This window comes from Bos indicus, chromosome 12 (genome assembly GCF_029378745.1).
Source record: "Bos indicus isolate NIAB-ARS_2022 breed Sahiwal x Tharparkar chromosome 12, NIAB-ARS_B.indTharparkar_mat_pri_1.0, whole genome shotgun sequence".
Taxonomy (NCBI): domain Eukaryota; kingdom Metazoa; phylum Chordata; class Mammalia; order Artiodactyla; family Bovidae; genus Bos; species Bos indicus.
Window position 1 is genome coordinate 73,253,283 of NC_091771.1, and position 15,383 is coordinate 73,268,665.

General features: G+C 40.1%; 1 protein-coding gene across 1 annotated transcript in view; it reads right to left on the bottom strand.

The window, feature by feature from the left end:
• The window catches only part of LOC109566912 (ATP-binding cassette sub-family C member 4-like), a 727,713-nt gene that overhangs the window by 28,455 nt on the left and 683,875 nt on the right, over positions 1–15,383 (bottom strand). The window contains exons 28-31 of the mRNA XM_070799902.1: positions 14,767–14,886; positions 13,371–13,481; positions 10,307–10,407; positions 9,049–9,240 (exon numbers count right to left, since the gene is read on the bottom strand). Of these exons, the coding sequence (XP_070656003.1) occupies positions 9,049–9,240; positions 10,307–10,407; positions 13,371–13,481; positions 14,767–14,886 (524 nt within the window). The remainder of the gene's footprint in view (positions 1–9,048; positions 9,241–10,306; positions 10,408–13,370; positions 13,482–14,766; positions 14,887–15,383) is intronic.

The window sequence follows — 15,383 nt, forward strand, 5'->3', positions numbered from 1 at the left end:
GTATGAGACATAATTTCAATCATTTATAAATTAATTCAGTCAATAAATTTTTTAAAAGTCACAGCTTTAAGCAGAGAAGAACTAAACCGTTCTGAGCACTGATTATATGCTATGAACTTTACATACTTTCTCATTTGAATATTTCCAAGTTTCCAAAGCTTAATCTGTAAAATCAATAATTGTAGTTCAAACAAGAATTTATAGAGATTACATGTAAGAAAAGTAGCTTATTTGATATATCTTTGCAGCCACCTTCTACTTTATGATAAGTTCTAATTTATATAATACAGGTGGGCCATTTTCTGCACATAGGCAGGCTCTAGTACATGTATACCAAGCTCATGTGTTTGTGTACAGGCTGACCTGGAAAATATTGCAGGTTCAGTTCTAGATGACTGCAATTAACTAAGTATCACAATAAAGCAACTCACATGACATTTTTGGTTTCCCCATGCATATAAAAATCATGCTTATGCAACATTATAACCTGTTATATGTGCAACTGCATTATGTCTTAAAAGAGCAGTGTACATATCTTAATTTTAAAATACTTTATTTCTAAAAAATGCTAACCATTACCTGAACTTTCAAAAAAAAATGTAGTAGTAACACCAAAGATCACTGATCACAAGTCATAAGAAATATAATAATTATGAAAAAGTTTGAAATATTGAATTACCAAAATGCAACAAAGAGACATAAAATGAGCAAATGCTGTAGGAAAAATGGTGCTGATGGATGTGCTTGACTCAGGGTTGCCACAAATGTTCAATTTGCAAAAAAAAAAAAAAAAAGCACTATCTGTGAAGCACAGTAAAACCAGGTATGCCTGTATTTCTGGGTGTTCTCATGTGTATATCAAAACACATCAGAACACAGACAAGGACTGTGTCTGTGAGAATGTCTGTGAGCTCCAAACTCCAGTGAGGAGAGTAAGAAAGAAGCAACTCAAAGAATACCCAGCTTTAGCTATTTCTACAATTCAGTCAGCTAAACTATAGTCTGGAAGTTTTTCCCAGGTCACCAAAGGCTTTTACTAATTGCTTATGGAAAGTATTACCAATATCAGTAGTTTTACATTACTAATACCAAAGACACTTGAAAATAGTCTTATTTTAGCTGCTTTGCAGCTGCCCCTTTGTTTTTTCCAAATAGGCCAAGGCTGGTTTCTGACAAATGCACCAACTTAACAAGACATTTGTAGCTGGGTCTCTTTTCATACATCAAACTCAATACCCAATGCCCCACGCAAAAAGCCCCTTCCTCTGACTCCCCTACTTTACTCTCATTACTTCATTCCTGGGCTCGAGGGCCCACCTTACTTCTGAATTTTCCTGAGTCCAGCATAGTGCCAAGTTCTGAAGATTCTACTTCTGCAATGTGTCATGGCTCACTTTCTTATTTTAAGGCCCAAAGTCATCACCTTAGTGACAGACTATATCAAGTTTTAAAAAACAAAGCAAATCTTTTTCTTAATCATAATTAGTGCAAATGAATCTGAAAAACGAATACATGCTAGTCATCACCATAGACTCTATTAAAATCATCCCTAAGATGTTGATGTATCTTTTTTCTGGCTTTGTATATGTGTGTGTTGCTCATTTAAACAAAATGGTATTAATATGAACATACTATTACAACCTGTTTTCAATAGGTATTTCATAAAAAATAATTATTTTAATGGCCATATAATATATAGTATTTATGATCATTTATTTATCAAACCCCCTCTTGGTGGACATTTAGGCAGTCTCTAATATTTTGCTATTATAAATAACTGTGTGTTAAATATCCTTGAAGTGAAATCTTTAAAAGAAATCTTCATTATTCCCTTAAGATAAATTCTTAGATGTGAAATTGCTGAGAAATAGGTATGGACATTTTTAAAGGATATTCTTCAGTACTTCCAAATTACCCTCCAGAAGTACTATGCCAATTTCTGCTCCCACTCGTTTCCCAGCACATCACAAACCTGAGTCTTTTAGCTTTGTTTCAATCAGCACCAGTTTGTTTCAAAAAAAAGGGAAATCACTTTCCCAGGACATCTTGTTGGAGGCACAACAACTCCTGTCTCCCTGCCTCCCACATCTGCCCACTGGGGTGCATATGCACTCACTTCTCAGATTAAACTCCTGAAGGCCAGCTCTGTGCCTGTTCACTCTACCCTGGGACATCTCTTCTACAAAACCATCCCCGCTAAGCTCTCCATCCTTCATCTTCACAAGTCAGATTCCTTGGGGTCATTCAGTAGTATTGAGGGCTGAACATGAAAATATCTTATACACCCGGGAGTTCATTTCCCTGAATGCTCTGAAGGTGTCTAGTTCTTCATTCACTGAATCAGAGCATCATGCCTTTGTTTAAGCTGATTCCATATCCCAGAAGGACTTCCACATGCATTTCCACCTGCTGAAACCCTATCACACATCACTAAGACTGTCTAACATACATCACTAAGTCTGTCTCACATGGCTAATTCTTTGAAAATACTCTACTTGTCTTCTCATGTAGACTTCTCCCAACCCTATATCTTTTTCTAAACTTCTATAAAAATCATGACAGCCTTCTATCTTACAAAGCTAATAGATACATTTTCTTGCCTATCAAAATCAATCTGTGTGCATTGTCAACAGGATCTGTATTGGATTTTTTAAAATATTATTTGTATCATCTGTGGTGTCCTTTGTAAAAGAGGTTTTCACAGGGGGCTGAAATTTTTAACTGAGGGTGGATAAATGTATAAAAGATCTATTATTATATTCTCTAGGTATATGAAAAGCTGAACAGAGAGACAGACACAGTAGATAAATCCCACAGCTATAAATATAATTGCAAATGGCCAACCCTTCATTTTCACAGAACATACAAAATTTTACACAGTGTAAGTGGTTAAGGTCATTTTACAACCTATAAAAATGACAACTATCTTTGTATAAGCATTCATTGTGTGCTGGTCTCCATGCTAATTGATACACGGGTTTTAATCTTGTTTAAGGTGTACAACTACCCTAGAGGTAAGGTCCTATCACCACCATTTTGCAAAAGAAAAGATTGAGGCTTATAAGGTGAATTAGTCTGCCTGAAATAACAGAGCCCATTAGTTGCAGCATGGGACTCAAATCCACGTTTGCCAGACCTTTTTCCATCTGCTATGGTCTCCTTATCACCTGGATGGCCTAAAGCCTTATCATGTCCTTCTGTCTAACTAGACGAGAGAAAGTGGGTAGAGGTGTAGTTGCAGGCCTAATATAGAGATCCTACGGCCAGAGAGTTAAAGTATAATGCCGATACTGGTGCCTATAATGTGGTGCATGGGACAAGAGCTGACATCATTGAATAAAGATGGTACCTGAGGTCAGGTGGGCCAGCTGTCAGCAGGAAAAAACAGCACCCACAGTTGGGCTTGGAGAGAAACTTGCAGTTAAGTGGGGTACACGGTGCCTGAGGAACAGGCCAAATAGACCTTGAGCCCTGCTTAGGGAAGCAGGACTCATTTCTAATACCATCAGGTGGTGAAAAAGGCACACATGCTCAGTAACAACAGGGGTTTAGATGATTCATGAGCTCCACTTCAAATTGTCAAAGGGCATTTCTTGGAAATCATAGGTGATCACTCATCAAAAACTGCCCATGGGAAAGAAAGGACTTTACTGGGAGGTCTTGTTCAAATGTGATGCTGAGTCAAGAGGTCTGGGTGAGCCTCTGCATTTCTAAGAAGCTCCAGGAGATGCAGGTGCTGGCTTGTACCACAGTCCAAGTCACAAGGAATTAGGAAACCCCCTAGGTAAGGTGGCAGTCTAGGAGTGAGGAGAGGGCTTGCTGAGAAAATAATATGTAAACAAGGATAAAAGGTAGGAAAATAATATTTTGGTACATTATAGCGAGGTCTAATAAGTGTCTGTAAAAATGAATTATCTAGGAAATAGCTCTAAGCAAAGAAACAAACAAAAAACAACCAAATTCAATCTACCTCCAGAGCTGGAAAATGCTTTAAAATGGCCCAGGACTCTCCAAAATGATCAAATCAACCACAGAATCTTCTAAATAAAAAATACACCCCAGAATCTAACCAGGAAACCTAGGGTACTATTTACCTTTTGAAATTGAAAGAAAGTGTTTGTCTCTCATCCATGTTCAACTTTTTGTGACCTCATGGACTGTAGCCCATCAGACTCCTCTGCCTATGGAATTCTCCAGGCAAGAATACTGGACTGGGTTACCATTCCCTTCTCCAGGGTATCTGCCCAACCCAGGGATTGAACCTGGGTCTCCTGCATTGCAGGCAGATTCTTACAAATGAGCCACCAGGGAAGCCTCATTTACCTTATACTAGTTCTTTATTTTTATTCAGTATTTCTTCCATGAAGAAATCTGCATAGTACTTACTACACTTTCATACTAACTCTAACTTCCAGGAATCAGAACAACAGAGGAAAGAGAATAAAGCCCGACTTCTGCTGAGCCGGCTCACACCCACATCTCTCTTTTCCTCGACCCCCCACAGCTACCTCTCCCAATCAAATTCCACAAAGTGATGGGGACTGGGACAAGTAAGCAGGAGTATAAACTGGGGGTTCAGAGAAGGCAATGGCAACCCACTCTGGTACCCTTGCCTGGAAAGTCCCATGGACGGAGAAGCCTGGTAGGCTGCAGTCCATGGGGTCGCTAAGAATCAGACATGACTTTCACTTTTCACTTTCATACATTGGAGAAGGAAATGGCAACCCACTCCAGTGTTCTTGCCTGGAGAATCCCAGGGACAGGGGAGCCTGACGGGCTGCCGTCTATGGGGTCGCACAGAGTCGGACATGACTGAAGTGACTTAGCAGCAGCAGCAGCAAACTAGGGGTTAACAACTATGGAGTGAAATGGCTTCATGAACACACTCAGTTCAGTTCACTTCAGTTGCTCAGTCATGGCCGACTCTTTGCTACCCCGTGAATTGCAGCACACCAGGCCTCCCTGTCCTTCACTCCTGGAGTTCACTCAAACTCACGTCTATCGAGTCAGTGATGCCATCCAGCCTTCTTATCCTCTGTCGTCCCCTTCTCCTCCTGCCCCCAATCCCTCCTAGTATCAGAGTCTTTTCCAATGAGTCAACTTTTTGCATGAGGTAGCCAAAGTATTGGAGTTTCAGCTTCAGCATCAGGCCTTCCAATGAACACCCAGGACTGATCTCCTTTAGGATGGACTGGTTGGATCTCGTTGCAGTCCAAGGGACTCTCAAGAGTCTTCTCCAACACCACAGTTCAAAAGCATCAATTCCTTGGCACTCAGCTTTCTTCACAGTCCAACTTTCACATCCACACATGATCACTGGAAAAAAAATAGCCTTGACTAGATGGACCTTTGTTGGCAAGGTAATGTCTCAGCTTTTCAATATGCTTTCTAGGTTGGTTATAACTTTCCTTCCAAGGAGTAAGCATCTTTTAATTTAATGGCTACAATCACCATCTGCAGTGATTTTAGAGCCCCCCAAAATAAAGTCTGACACTGTTTCCACTATTTCCCCATCTATTTCCCATGAAATGATGGGACCAGATGCCATGATCTTAGTTTTCTGAATGTTGAGCTTTAAGCCAACTTTTTCACTCTCCACTTTCACTTTCATCAAGAGGCTTTTTAATTCCTCTTCACTTTCTGCCATAAGGGTGGTGTCATCTGCATTTGAGGTTATCGATTTTTCTCCTGGCAATCTTGATTCCAGCTTGTGCTTTTTCCAGCCCAGCATTTCTCATGATGTACTCTGCATATAAGTTAAATAAGCAGGGTGACAATATACAGCCTTGATGTACTGCTTTTCCTATTTGGAACTAGTCTGTTGTTCCATGTCCAGTTCTAACTGTTGCTTCCTGACCTGCATACAGGTTCTTTAAGAGGCAGGTCAGGTGGTCTGGTATTCCCATCTCTTTTAGAATTTTCCAGTTTATTGTGATCCACACAGTCAAAGGCTTTGGCATAGTCAATAAAGCAGAAATAGATGTTTTTCTGGAACTCTCTTGCTTTTTCCATGATCCAGCGGATGTTGGCAATTTGATCTCTGGTTCCTCTGCCTTTTCTAAAACCAGCTGAACATCAGAAAGTTCACGGTTCACGTATTGCTGAAGCCTGGCTTGGAGAATTTTGAGCATTACTTTACTAGCGTGTGAGACGAGTGCAATTGTGTGGTAGTTTGAACATTCTTTGGCATTGCCTTTCTTTGGGATTGGAATGAAAACTGACCTTTTCCAATCCTGTGGCCACTGCTGAATTTTCAAAATTTGCTGGCATATTGAGTGCAGCACGTTCGCAGCATCATCTTTTAGGATTTGAAATAGCTCAACTGGAATTCCATCTTCTCCACTAGCTTTGTTTGTAGTGATGCTACAAGTAAGGCCCACTTGACTTCACATTCCAGGGTGTCTGGCTCTAGGTGAGTGATCACACCATCGTGATTATCTGGGTCATGAAGCTCTTTTTTGTACAGTTCTCCTGTGTATTCTTGCCACCTTTTCTTATTATCTTCTGCTTCCGTTAGGTCCACCCCATTTCTGTCCTTTATCGAGCCCATCTTTGCATGAAATGTTCCCTTGGTATCTCTAATTTTCTTGAAGTAACCCTATGATTTGGGAAATTTAAGATGGAAGAATACAAGTCTTCTATGTTCCTAAGTTGTACTACAGAGTTTCATATAATGATAATTCATATTTTTGGCTTTTGAGAAAATTTAAGATTAGTACAAATTAACAGAATTTTGTACAATGGGAAATCTGACAGACACATTGTCTACTGACAAGCAAACACTGCTATCAGGGACAGGATTTTATGAATAGCTGAGATTAATGTCTTTCCATTAACCTCACTTAGAGTGCGGCCCTCCCTTCTTTTCTGACCTACAATGGAACTGGAAATAATTTGGAGCCAGCTTTTGTGACTAAGTGAAGCTGCTCCTTGGGGATCATTTGGATATTGAGTTGATTATTCTTTCACATCTCAAGAGTATCAGTCATTAAATAATGGTTATAGTCCACTAGATAGGTCCATGGTAGAGAGTTTTATAGTGGTTATTTAAATATTTAACATGCTAGGTAATCAGTTGTTTACAAGCTGTCTTTTGTGTGTGTTTTGGTTACTGGTTGCTCACACCTGTTAAGTCCCCCAGCACCCTCTGTGTGCCATGCAGAATGCCACTTTCTGGGGAACAAAGATGACAACAAGATGCTCCCTGATCTTAAGAAGCCTCAGAGTTCTGCAAGATTCAGACCCAAAATTATAAAGCATGCCATAGATGTTACCTTTTTTTAACTGTAGTAAAATTTACATAACATAAAATTTGCCAGATTAACCATTTTAAGTGGACAATTTAGTGTTAAGCACATTCACATTGTTGTGCAACCAACTTCTAGAATATTTTTTTGCCTTTAAAAACTGAAATTTTATACCCATTAAACTACAACTCCCCATTGCTCCTCCCCCATCCCTGGAGACGACCATCCTACTTCCTGTCTTCATGAATTTGATTACTGTAGGAACGTCATATAAGTAGAATCATACAGTATTCATATATGGCTTGTTTAATATATCATGTCCCCAAGGTTCATTCATGGGTCAGAATTTTCTTCCTCTTTTAAGGCTGAGTAATATTTCATTTTAAGGATATAATACATTTTGTTTATCCACTCACTTTCAACATGAACATTTTGGTTGCTTCCAATTTTGGCAGCTATGAACACAAATGTACTATACACACTATCTTAAAAGATTACATAGATCCTGCGGAAGCATAGAGGGGCTTAAAGAGGCAGATGAATTAAAGTCGACTGAGAAACTGAGGAGATATCCACCATCCAGATGATAGAAGGGAAGGGTCTCTGAGGTATAGTGTCAGCATGCACCCTGGAAGTGGGAAGATTCAGTGTTTTGGGGGGATCTATACATGACCTGAGTACAGGGGTTGTGTGTATGTTAGGACTCCAGGCTGGAGAGGTAGGTGGAACTTCCTATCACCTTGTCTGTTCTGGTTCATTGTCTTTTTTAAGACTCTGCCCTGGTCCCAGGCAAGGGCCTCAACTGAGTGTGGAAGGAACATCACCAAAAGACATGGACATTGGCAGGATCCCTCTGCTGTCTCCCACATGGATCTTCCCCTGCTCCATTCAGTTTGCTTTCAACAACTTTGAGTGAGTCTCTGGGCCCTGCCTCCAGCTGGGGACTCTGGTTCCTCACCTCTGAGTCACGATTCTAGACTCTTCTCTGATGGTCCCAAGCTAGCCATACCATCCCCTATTTGGAGTGGACCTAGGGTTGCACTGTGGTTCCAGAAGCAGCTTACCCAGGCCAGTAAGTACCAGACCTGTGCTAAAGAAAGAAGCAGCTTGTGCATGGGAGGTCAGGGGTATGACAGCTCAGTGTAGGTGAGTGGAAGACAAGTCTACAGAAAAGATGAAAGGACAGAGGGGGAGGCTGCAACTGAAGGGTATCACAGAGGATGAGAAGGTTTCAGAAATACAAAGAATAAAGATATGTAGGAAGGTGATATTGGAGGGTTAGGGACAGGGAGCTAGGACTGACTTCGAAGAGTCTGCAAGAGTAATCAGGTGTCATATATACAGTGGTCCCCAGTCTTTTTGGCACCAGAGACCTGTTTTGTGGAAGATGATTTTTCTACAGACTGGAGGTAGGCGGAGATGGTTTCGGGATGATTCAAGCACATTACATTTATTGTGCAGTTTATTTCTATTATTATTATTATCTCAACTCCACCTCAGATTATCAAGTATTAGAACCCAGAGGTTGCAGACCCCTGACATATAGTATCCCAGGTCAGGTTAAATTCCAGATCAGGAGCCCAGAGTCCACTAATCACCATGAGCAGCTCATGACACGGGGAAAGAAATGCTGAGATCCCCAGTGCATGGTCAGTTTCCAGGAAAGAATCCCAACAATGTCACTGATCTAATCCCCATCCACAGAGAAATAGAGTCTCCCTGACACACCGACAAGGAAGCCAACAGCAGATGTTGCTAAATCTTTATCTGGATTTTAAAGCAGCAAATGGTGTAAACAAACCTTTTCTTTTGATTCAGTGTATTCTGTCAGGTCCTTCAATACCAGAGGCCCATCTAAGGTGTGCCTGAAGTTCACATTCTCAAAGGTAAGCTCTCCTTCATGGGGCCAGTCCAGTGGCGGACGATACTCGTATTCCCAGGGTGCTTCTTTCTCAAGCTCCGTATATTCAACCACCCTTTCTGCTGACACCATCTGAAAGACATATGACATCACGTGGGTTAGGAATGGAAAGTCTGGTTTATGCATGCTCAGAGACTGTAAATGAGATGTTTTGCCTTTTTATCTTGATATCTGCATTTATGTGGTTAAGAATATCTCAGGTCTTATCATCTTCAAAGGACAGAAGTGGCAATCTAAGGAGGACTTTGATAATACGCCATTTTCTTGTAACACTCACTTATGGCTACTTCCTTCAACATGGTATTAAAACTAAAAGAATTAGAAAGATGAATGGTAAGATTTTATTGATCCACTTTTCATACATGAATAAAAAAACAAGAGAATTTTGTCAAAGAAAAGAATATTTATGGACATCGGCCCATAATCTGTGGCTTCAGAAGGGCCATGTGTTATGGATAAGCAGAACTGAAAGATCATCAAACCTCATTTTAATAATTAGATCAAACTTTCTACTCTATCAGAAGATAGAAGTGGAATGATTTTATTTTTACTGTTTTTCTCCCTTTAGATGAAGGTGCAAATATTCAAGATAGGATATAATTTACATAATAAGGCCTCCTTAACAACCATAACTTGATACCTCTGATAGCACATTCTGAGAGGGAGTTTATCCTGCCCAAAAGAAGCGACACCAGCAAATTCAGGCATTCAGTACATACAAGAATGAATGCTAACATGGGGGGCGGGGTGGCGAATACCAATTAATTAAACAACCAATTTTAAAATTTTAAATTCTAATTTTACCAAAAATGAGGAATTACTCATTAAGGAACAAAAATAAACTAGTACTTAAGAAATTAACTTATATCCTCCCCAGGATTTCAGGGCCTTTCTGGTACAGAGACATTATTTTTGAAGACATCTTGTGATGAATATAAAACTTGTTGACATGGGACACATAAGACTGAGAAAAAGATGTCTATATTTTATTTTATATTCATTTTGAGGAGGAAGAATCAAAAAAACTATTACCCACAATGTAAAAATAACAAGTCTAATATTTTACATAAGAACTGCTTTTATGCCATTTAATAACAAGGAGACTAGAAAAGGCTAAGGACATCAAGATAAACATCACCATTTTCTCAACTTCAGCACTTTGCCTGATGCACCACTGGAATATCCACGTGAACGTGAGGGCAAGAGAAAGCACTAGGCCAAACTGCCCTGGATTCAAAGCTAAATGAGGAAGAGAAAGGGGAATAAAGTCAGTCCCAATATTTTTAAAAAATTTATTTTATTGAAGTATAGTTAAGTTACAATGTTTAGCAAAATGACTCAGTTATATGTACATTCGTTTTCATATATTTTTCCATTATGGTTTATCAGAAGATATTGAATATAGTTCCCTGTGCTATATAGTAGGGCCTTGTTACTTATCCATTCTATATATATAATAGATTGCATCTACTAATCCCAAGTTCCCAGTCCATCTCTCCCCAGCCTCATCTCACTCTTGGCAACCAGAAGTCTGTTTTCTATGTCTGTGAGTCTGTTCTCTTTCACAGATAAGTTCAATTATGTCATATTTTAGATTCCACGTGTAAATATTATCATATGTCTTTCTCTGTCTGACTTACTTTACTTAGTATGATAATCTCTCGGTCCATCCATGCTGCTGCAAATGCATTATTTCATTCTTGTTAATAGTTGAGAAATATTCCATTATATATAAATACCACATCTTACTCTATCCATTCATCTACTCACGAATATTTAGATAGTTTCCATGGCATGGCTATTGTGAATAGTGTTGCTGTAAACATAGGGATGGATATATCTTTTTGAATTATAGTTTTCTTCTGATATATGCCCAGGAGTGGAACTGCTCGGTCATATGACAACTCTATTTTTAGTGTTTTGAGGAACCTCTATACTGTCTTCCATAGTGACTGTACCAATTTACATTCCCACCAACAGAGTGGGAGGGTTCCATTTCCTCCACATTCTCTTCAGTTTTTACTATTTTTAATCTTTTCAGTGATGGCCATTCTGACTGGTATGGAGTGGTACCTCTTTGTAATTTTGCTTTGCATCTTTCTAATAGTTAGTAATGATAAACATCTTTTCACATGCCTATTGGTTATCTGTATGTCTTCTTTGGAGAAATGTCTATTTAAGTCTTCTGTCCATTTTTTAATTAGCTTGATAGTTACTGAGTTATATGAGCTGTTTGCACATTTTGGAAATTAAGCACAGTAGGTCATATCATTTGCAAATATTTTCTCCCAGTCTTCAGGCTGTCTTTTTGTTTTGTTTATGGTTTCCTTTGTTGTACAAAAGCTTGTAAGTTTGATTAGATCCTATTTGCTTATTCTTTTTTTTTTTTTTTAGGAACTTAGGCAATGATTTCAAATTTAATTATTTAAAACATAAAAACTGCTCTTAGATTGTGGGCCACGAGGAAACAGGAAGTTGTATGCATTCAGTCCACAGGCTGTGGTTTGATGAGCCTTGTTCTACAGTCTTCCCCAAACTTGGTTGCAGAATTCCAGAATCCATTCTAGTAGGCTGCAGGCGTCCTTCCATTCTCCCGAAGGAGAGGAGACACTGAGGCCTCCCCAGTCGGATCTTAGAAGCCCAGGCATAATTAGCAAGCATGGCGGGTTCCACGCTCCAGATGGAATATTTGCTTATTCTTGCTTTTATTTCTATGACCTTGGGAGACAGATCTAAGAAAACATCAGTACAATTTATGTCAGAGACTGTTTTGCATATATTCTCTTCCAGGAGTATTACACTGTCATGTCTTATGTTTAACTCTTTAAGCCATTTTGGGTTTATTTTTGTGGAGGGTGTGAGAGTGTATTCAAACTTCATTGATTTATATGTGCCTGTCCAACTTTCACAATACAACTTGCTGAAGAGACAACTCAGTCCCATTCTTAACTCCAAACCTGGCTCCTTCTGTCCTTTTATCAGAAAGACTCCTTTATGATATTTGAATCCCTTGCATATAATGCTAGTACATTACTTATACTTTTACTATGTGTTGATTGAGACCATGATACAATGGGAAAAAAGCAAACAAACAAGAAACCTCATTATAAATTCATGTTGCTGTTGTTCAGTCTCTAAGTCGTGTCCAATTCTTTGTGATCCCATGGACTTCAGCATACCAGGCTTCCCTGTCCTTCACTATTTATGAATTCATAAAGACTATTAGTTCATTAATCCCAAGAGGATTGAGGCAAACTTGACAGCATCATACAGGTAAGAAATAATGGGATGATTCAAACTTTGGTCACATGGTTTTGAGAACTATTATCCAACACTTTCAACGTACAACACAGCTATCAGTTCAGTTCAGTTCAGTTCAGTCGCTCAGTTGTGTCCGACTCTTTGCAACCCCATAAAACGCAGCACACCAGGCCGCCCTGTCCATCACCAGCTCCCGGAGTTCACTCAGACTTACGTCCATCGAGTCAGTGATGCCATCCAGCCATCTCATCCTCTGTCATCCCCTTCTCCTCCTGCCCCCAATCCCTCCCAGCATCAGAGTCTTTTACAACACAGCTATAGGAATAAAAAAAAAGAAAAAAAGAAAAAAAAAAACAAGGCCCTGGGTTCTAAGAGTCTCTGCTTTAAAATCTAAAATACTACTCTCATTTGTCCATTATTAAAAACTGTGATTCAGTGTTGTTACTATGGAGTAATTACAGATGGTGAATTCATGCCACTCACACCAACATCTGCTCATCTGGTACCCACATAGTCATGAGGATAGTGTTCTATCTTACAGAGCATCTTCTCACTTCAGTGTACCAGGTACCTATAACCAAGAGATCTGAGTAGACCTAGAGCTAAAACCTAAAGCTCTGAACTGGAGAAAAAGCTTAATTGTAAACTTGGTTCTCTCTTCCCCAAGTACAGGACACTACCCAGAATGTTCAGAAGTCTGCTTGCTACAGATGCGTAAACCTCCAATCATTCAAAGAAAGATAAAGGGATAGAAGGTCTCATCAAGACCCGAATAACTTCCCTCCTTGGCCACACTGTGGAATGAAATACTGCAAACATTTTAATACAACTCGTTAGAAACAAAGGGTATATGATATCAGACAAGATGTTCAGTTTAACAACTTAATGCAGGTATAAATTATAACTATACCACAAACAGTTATATTCATATCTGTACTTACTTTTTGCCAGCATCAGGGACCCAAAACAAATGACAATGAAAAAGACGGCACAGATGATATCCAGACGCACGGCGAACCATTGAAATGTGGTCAAAAGTAAGAACCAAGCCTCTGGATTTGTGAACCACAATAAACAAGTAGAAATATCATGTTAGCTGCTTCGAGCAAGGGAGAACACTTCTCTCAGTTAAGCTACAGAAGGTTTTTACACAAGGTAGGACAGCCAAGTAACACATCCAAGGAGCCTGAAGATCCAGGAAGCTAGGTTCTGACACCAGACAATGTATAGGACACATAGGAATCACTCCAAGGCTTCATGGAAAGCATGCATTGAAAATTTCAACCCACAGGTTATAAACAGAAATATTATAGTCATAAAGAAGATGGAAAAATGGTCTCATTGGTGTGTTTCCTGCAGTGTTGGGGCTAAATATGAAGATCGCCCTCTCATATGGTCTGCAGTTCCCAGCTCTCTGACAGCAGACAGCACAGTTCACCCTGTTTCCAGCATCTCAGCACTTACTACAGGGCCCTGCACAGTGTTTAATCTTAGGTGTGCTTACTCACTCAGTCATGACCAACTCTTTGCGACCCCATGGACTATAGCCTGCCAGGCTCCTCTGTCCATGGGATTCTCCAGGCAAGGATATTGGAGTGGGTTGCCATTTCCTTCTCCAGGGAGCCAGTATCTAAATGACCATCAGGTAAAAGGATCTGAACGTGGCTTTCAAAATGATACGTTATCTTGAAAATGCAATAAAGAGTGTATAGATGAGGCAGGATTTTATAGACCTAGAGTATATTCTGAAATCACTATCTAGGGAAAATATTTCACTGACACACACAAAAATAATTTCTTTGTATCAAGTGGGCATCAAATCAGGAAACCATTTTCCTCAATCATGCCTGCCACTCTGCATGCTCTAAAAATAAAGTTGGCAAACTATAGAGTCTGGGGCCAGGAATAATCCACCATGTGGTTCTGAAAATAAAGTTCTATTGGAACACAGCTAGGGCCATTTGCTGTCTTTGTGCTACAACATGAAAGGTGAGTCGTTGCAACAGAGATAGCACAGCACACAAAGTCTACCATGTTTACTATCTGGCTCTCCACAAAAATACGTTCATTGACTGCTGTCCTAAAGGGACAAAACCACAGGACGTGGTGACAATTGGACAATACAAGGCCATAAGGGGGAAAAGTAGGGGTGTGACAGGGGAATAGAGGAGCACAGAGAGGATGCTGAGAGGAAGGGGTGGGGGAGGTAGGTGTGCAGAGGGGGACGTGGGGCAGCATAGAGAGAGGTGCAGGCCAGCAAGACCACCTGAGAGGGGGGTCAGGCCTCAGAAGACAGCACATCCCATCCTTAGAAATCATCTCCAGAAACTTACAGACCTGAGTGTAAATCCTGGTGTGCATCAAACACTTCCTGAAACCTCTGTTCAGCTTTGTACGCCCGGATGCTCCACAGTCCTTGAAGAGATGATGCTAAGTGGGAAAATACCGGGCTCCGAGCTGGGGAAGACACATAACAGAGAAAGTCAGGGAGACTCTATGCAAGAAAACCCACTGCCTCCCAGGCTCTGTGGTCACACATCCTGCCAAAAGGCACATCTGGGGCTTCCTGGCGGGCTGCCTTGGGGAGGAAAAATGGCATCATTTCTCAAGAGGTTTCTCTATGAGAACCCTCAAACTCTTGCTTAAAGCAAGCTTCACTTTAACAACCTGGAAATCAAAGATATGTTTTGAAAACATATTGGACCACATTCAAACTGGAGCTAGATTTAGATAATAAAATTCTTTGCTAACTCATTCAGTAAGGTTCTCCTCAAATAAGGCCTCCCTCCTTATTCTTCCCTGATATCCCTCTGGGTGGAAATTACTGTTCATGAATGTTTGAGTTAGTGGAATTTTAAAATTTAATTCTCTGTGAGAGTACTCACGACCCTGAATTTTGATGAGCTACCTGCGTGCTGTCTCCACTTCAGATGAGTAGCCTAAGGGCTGGGATA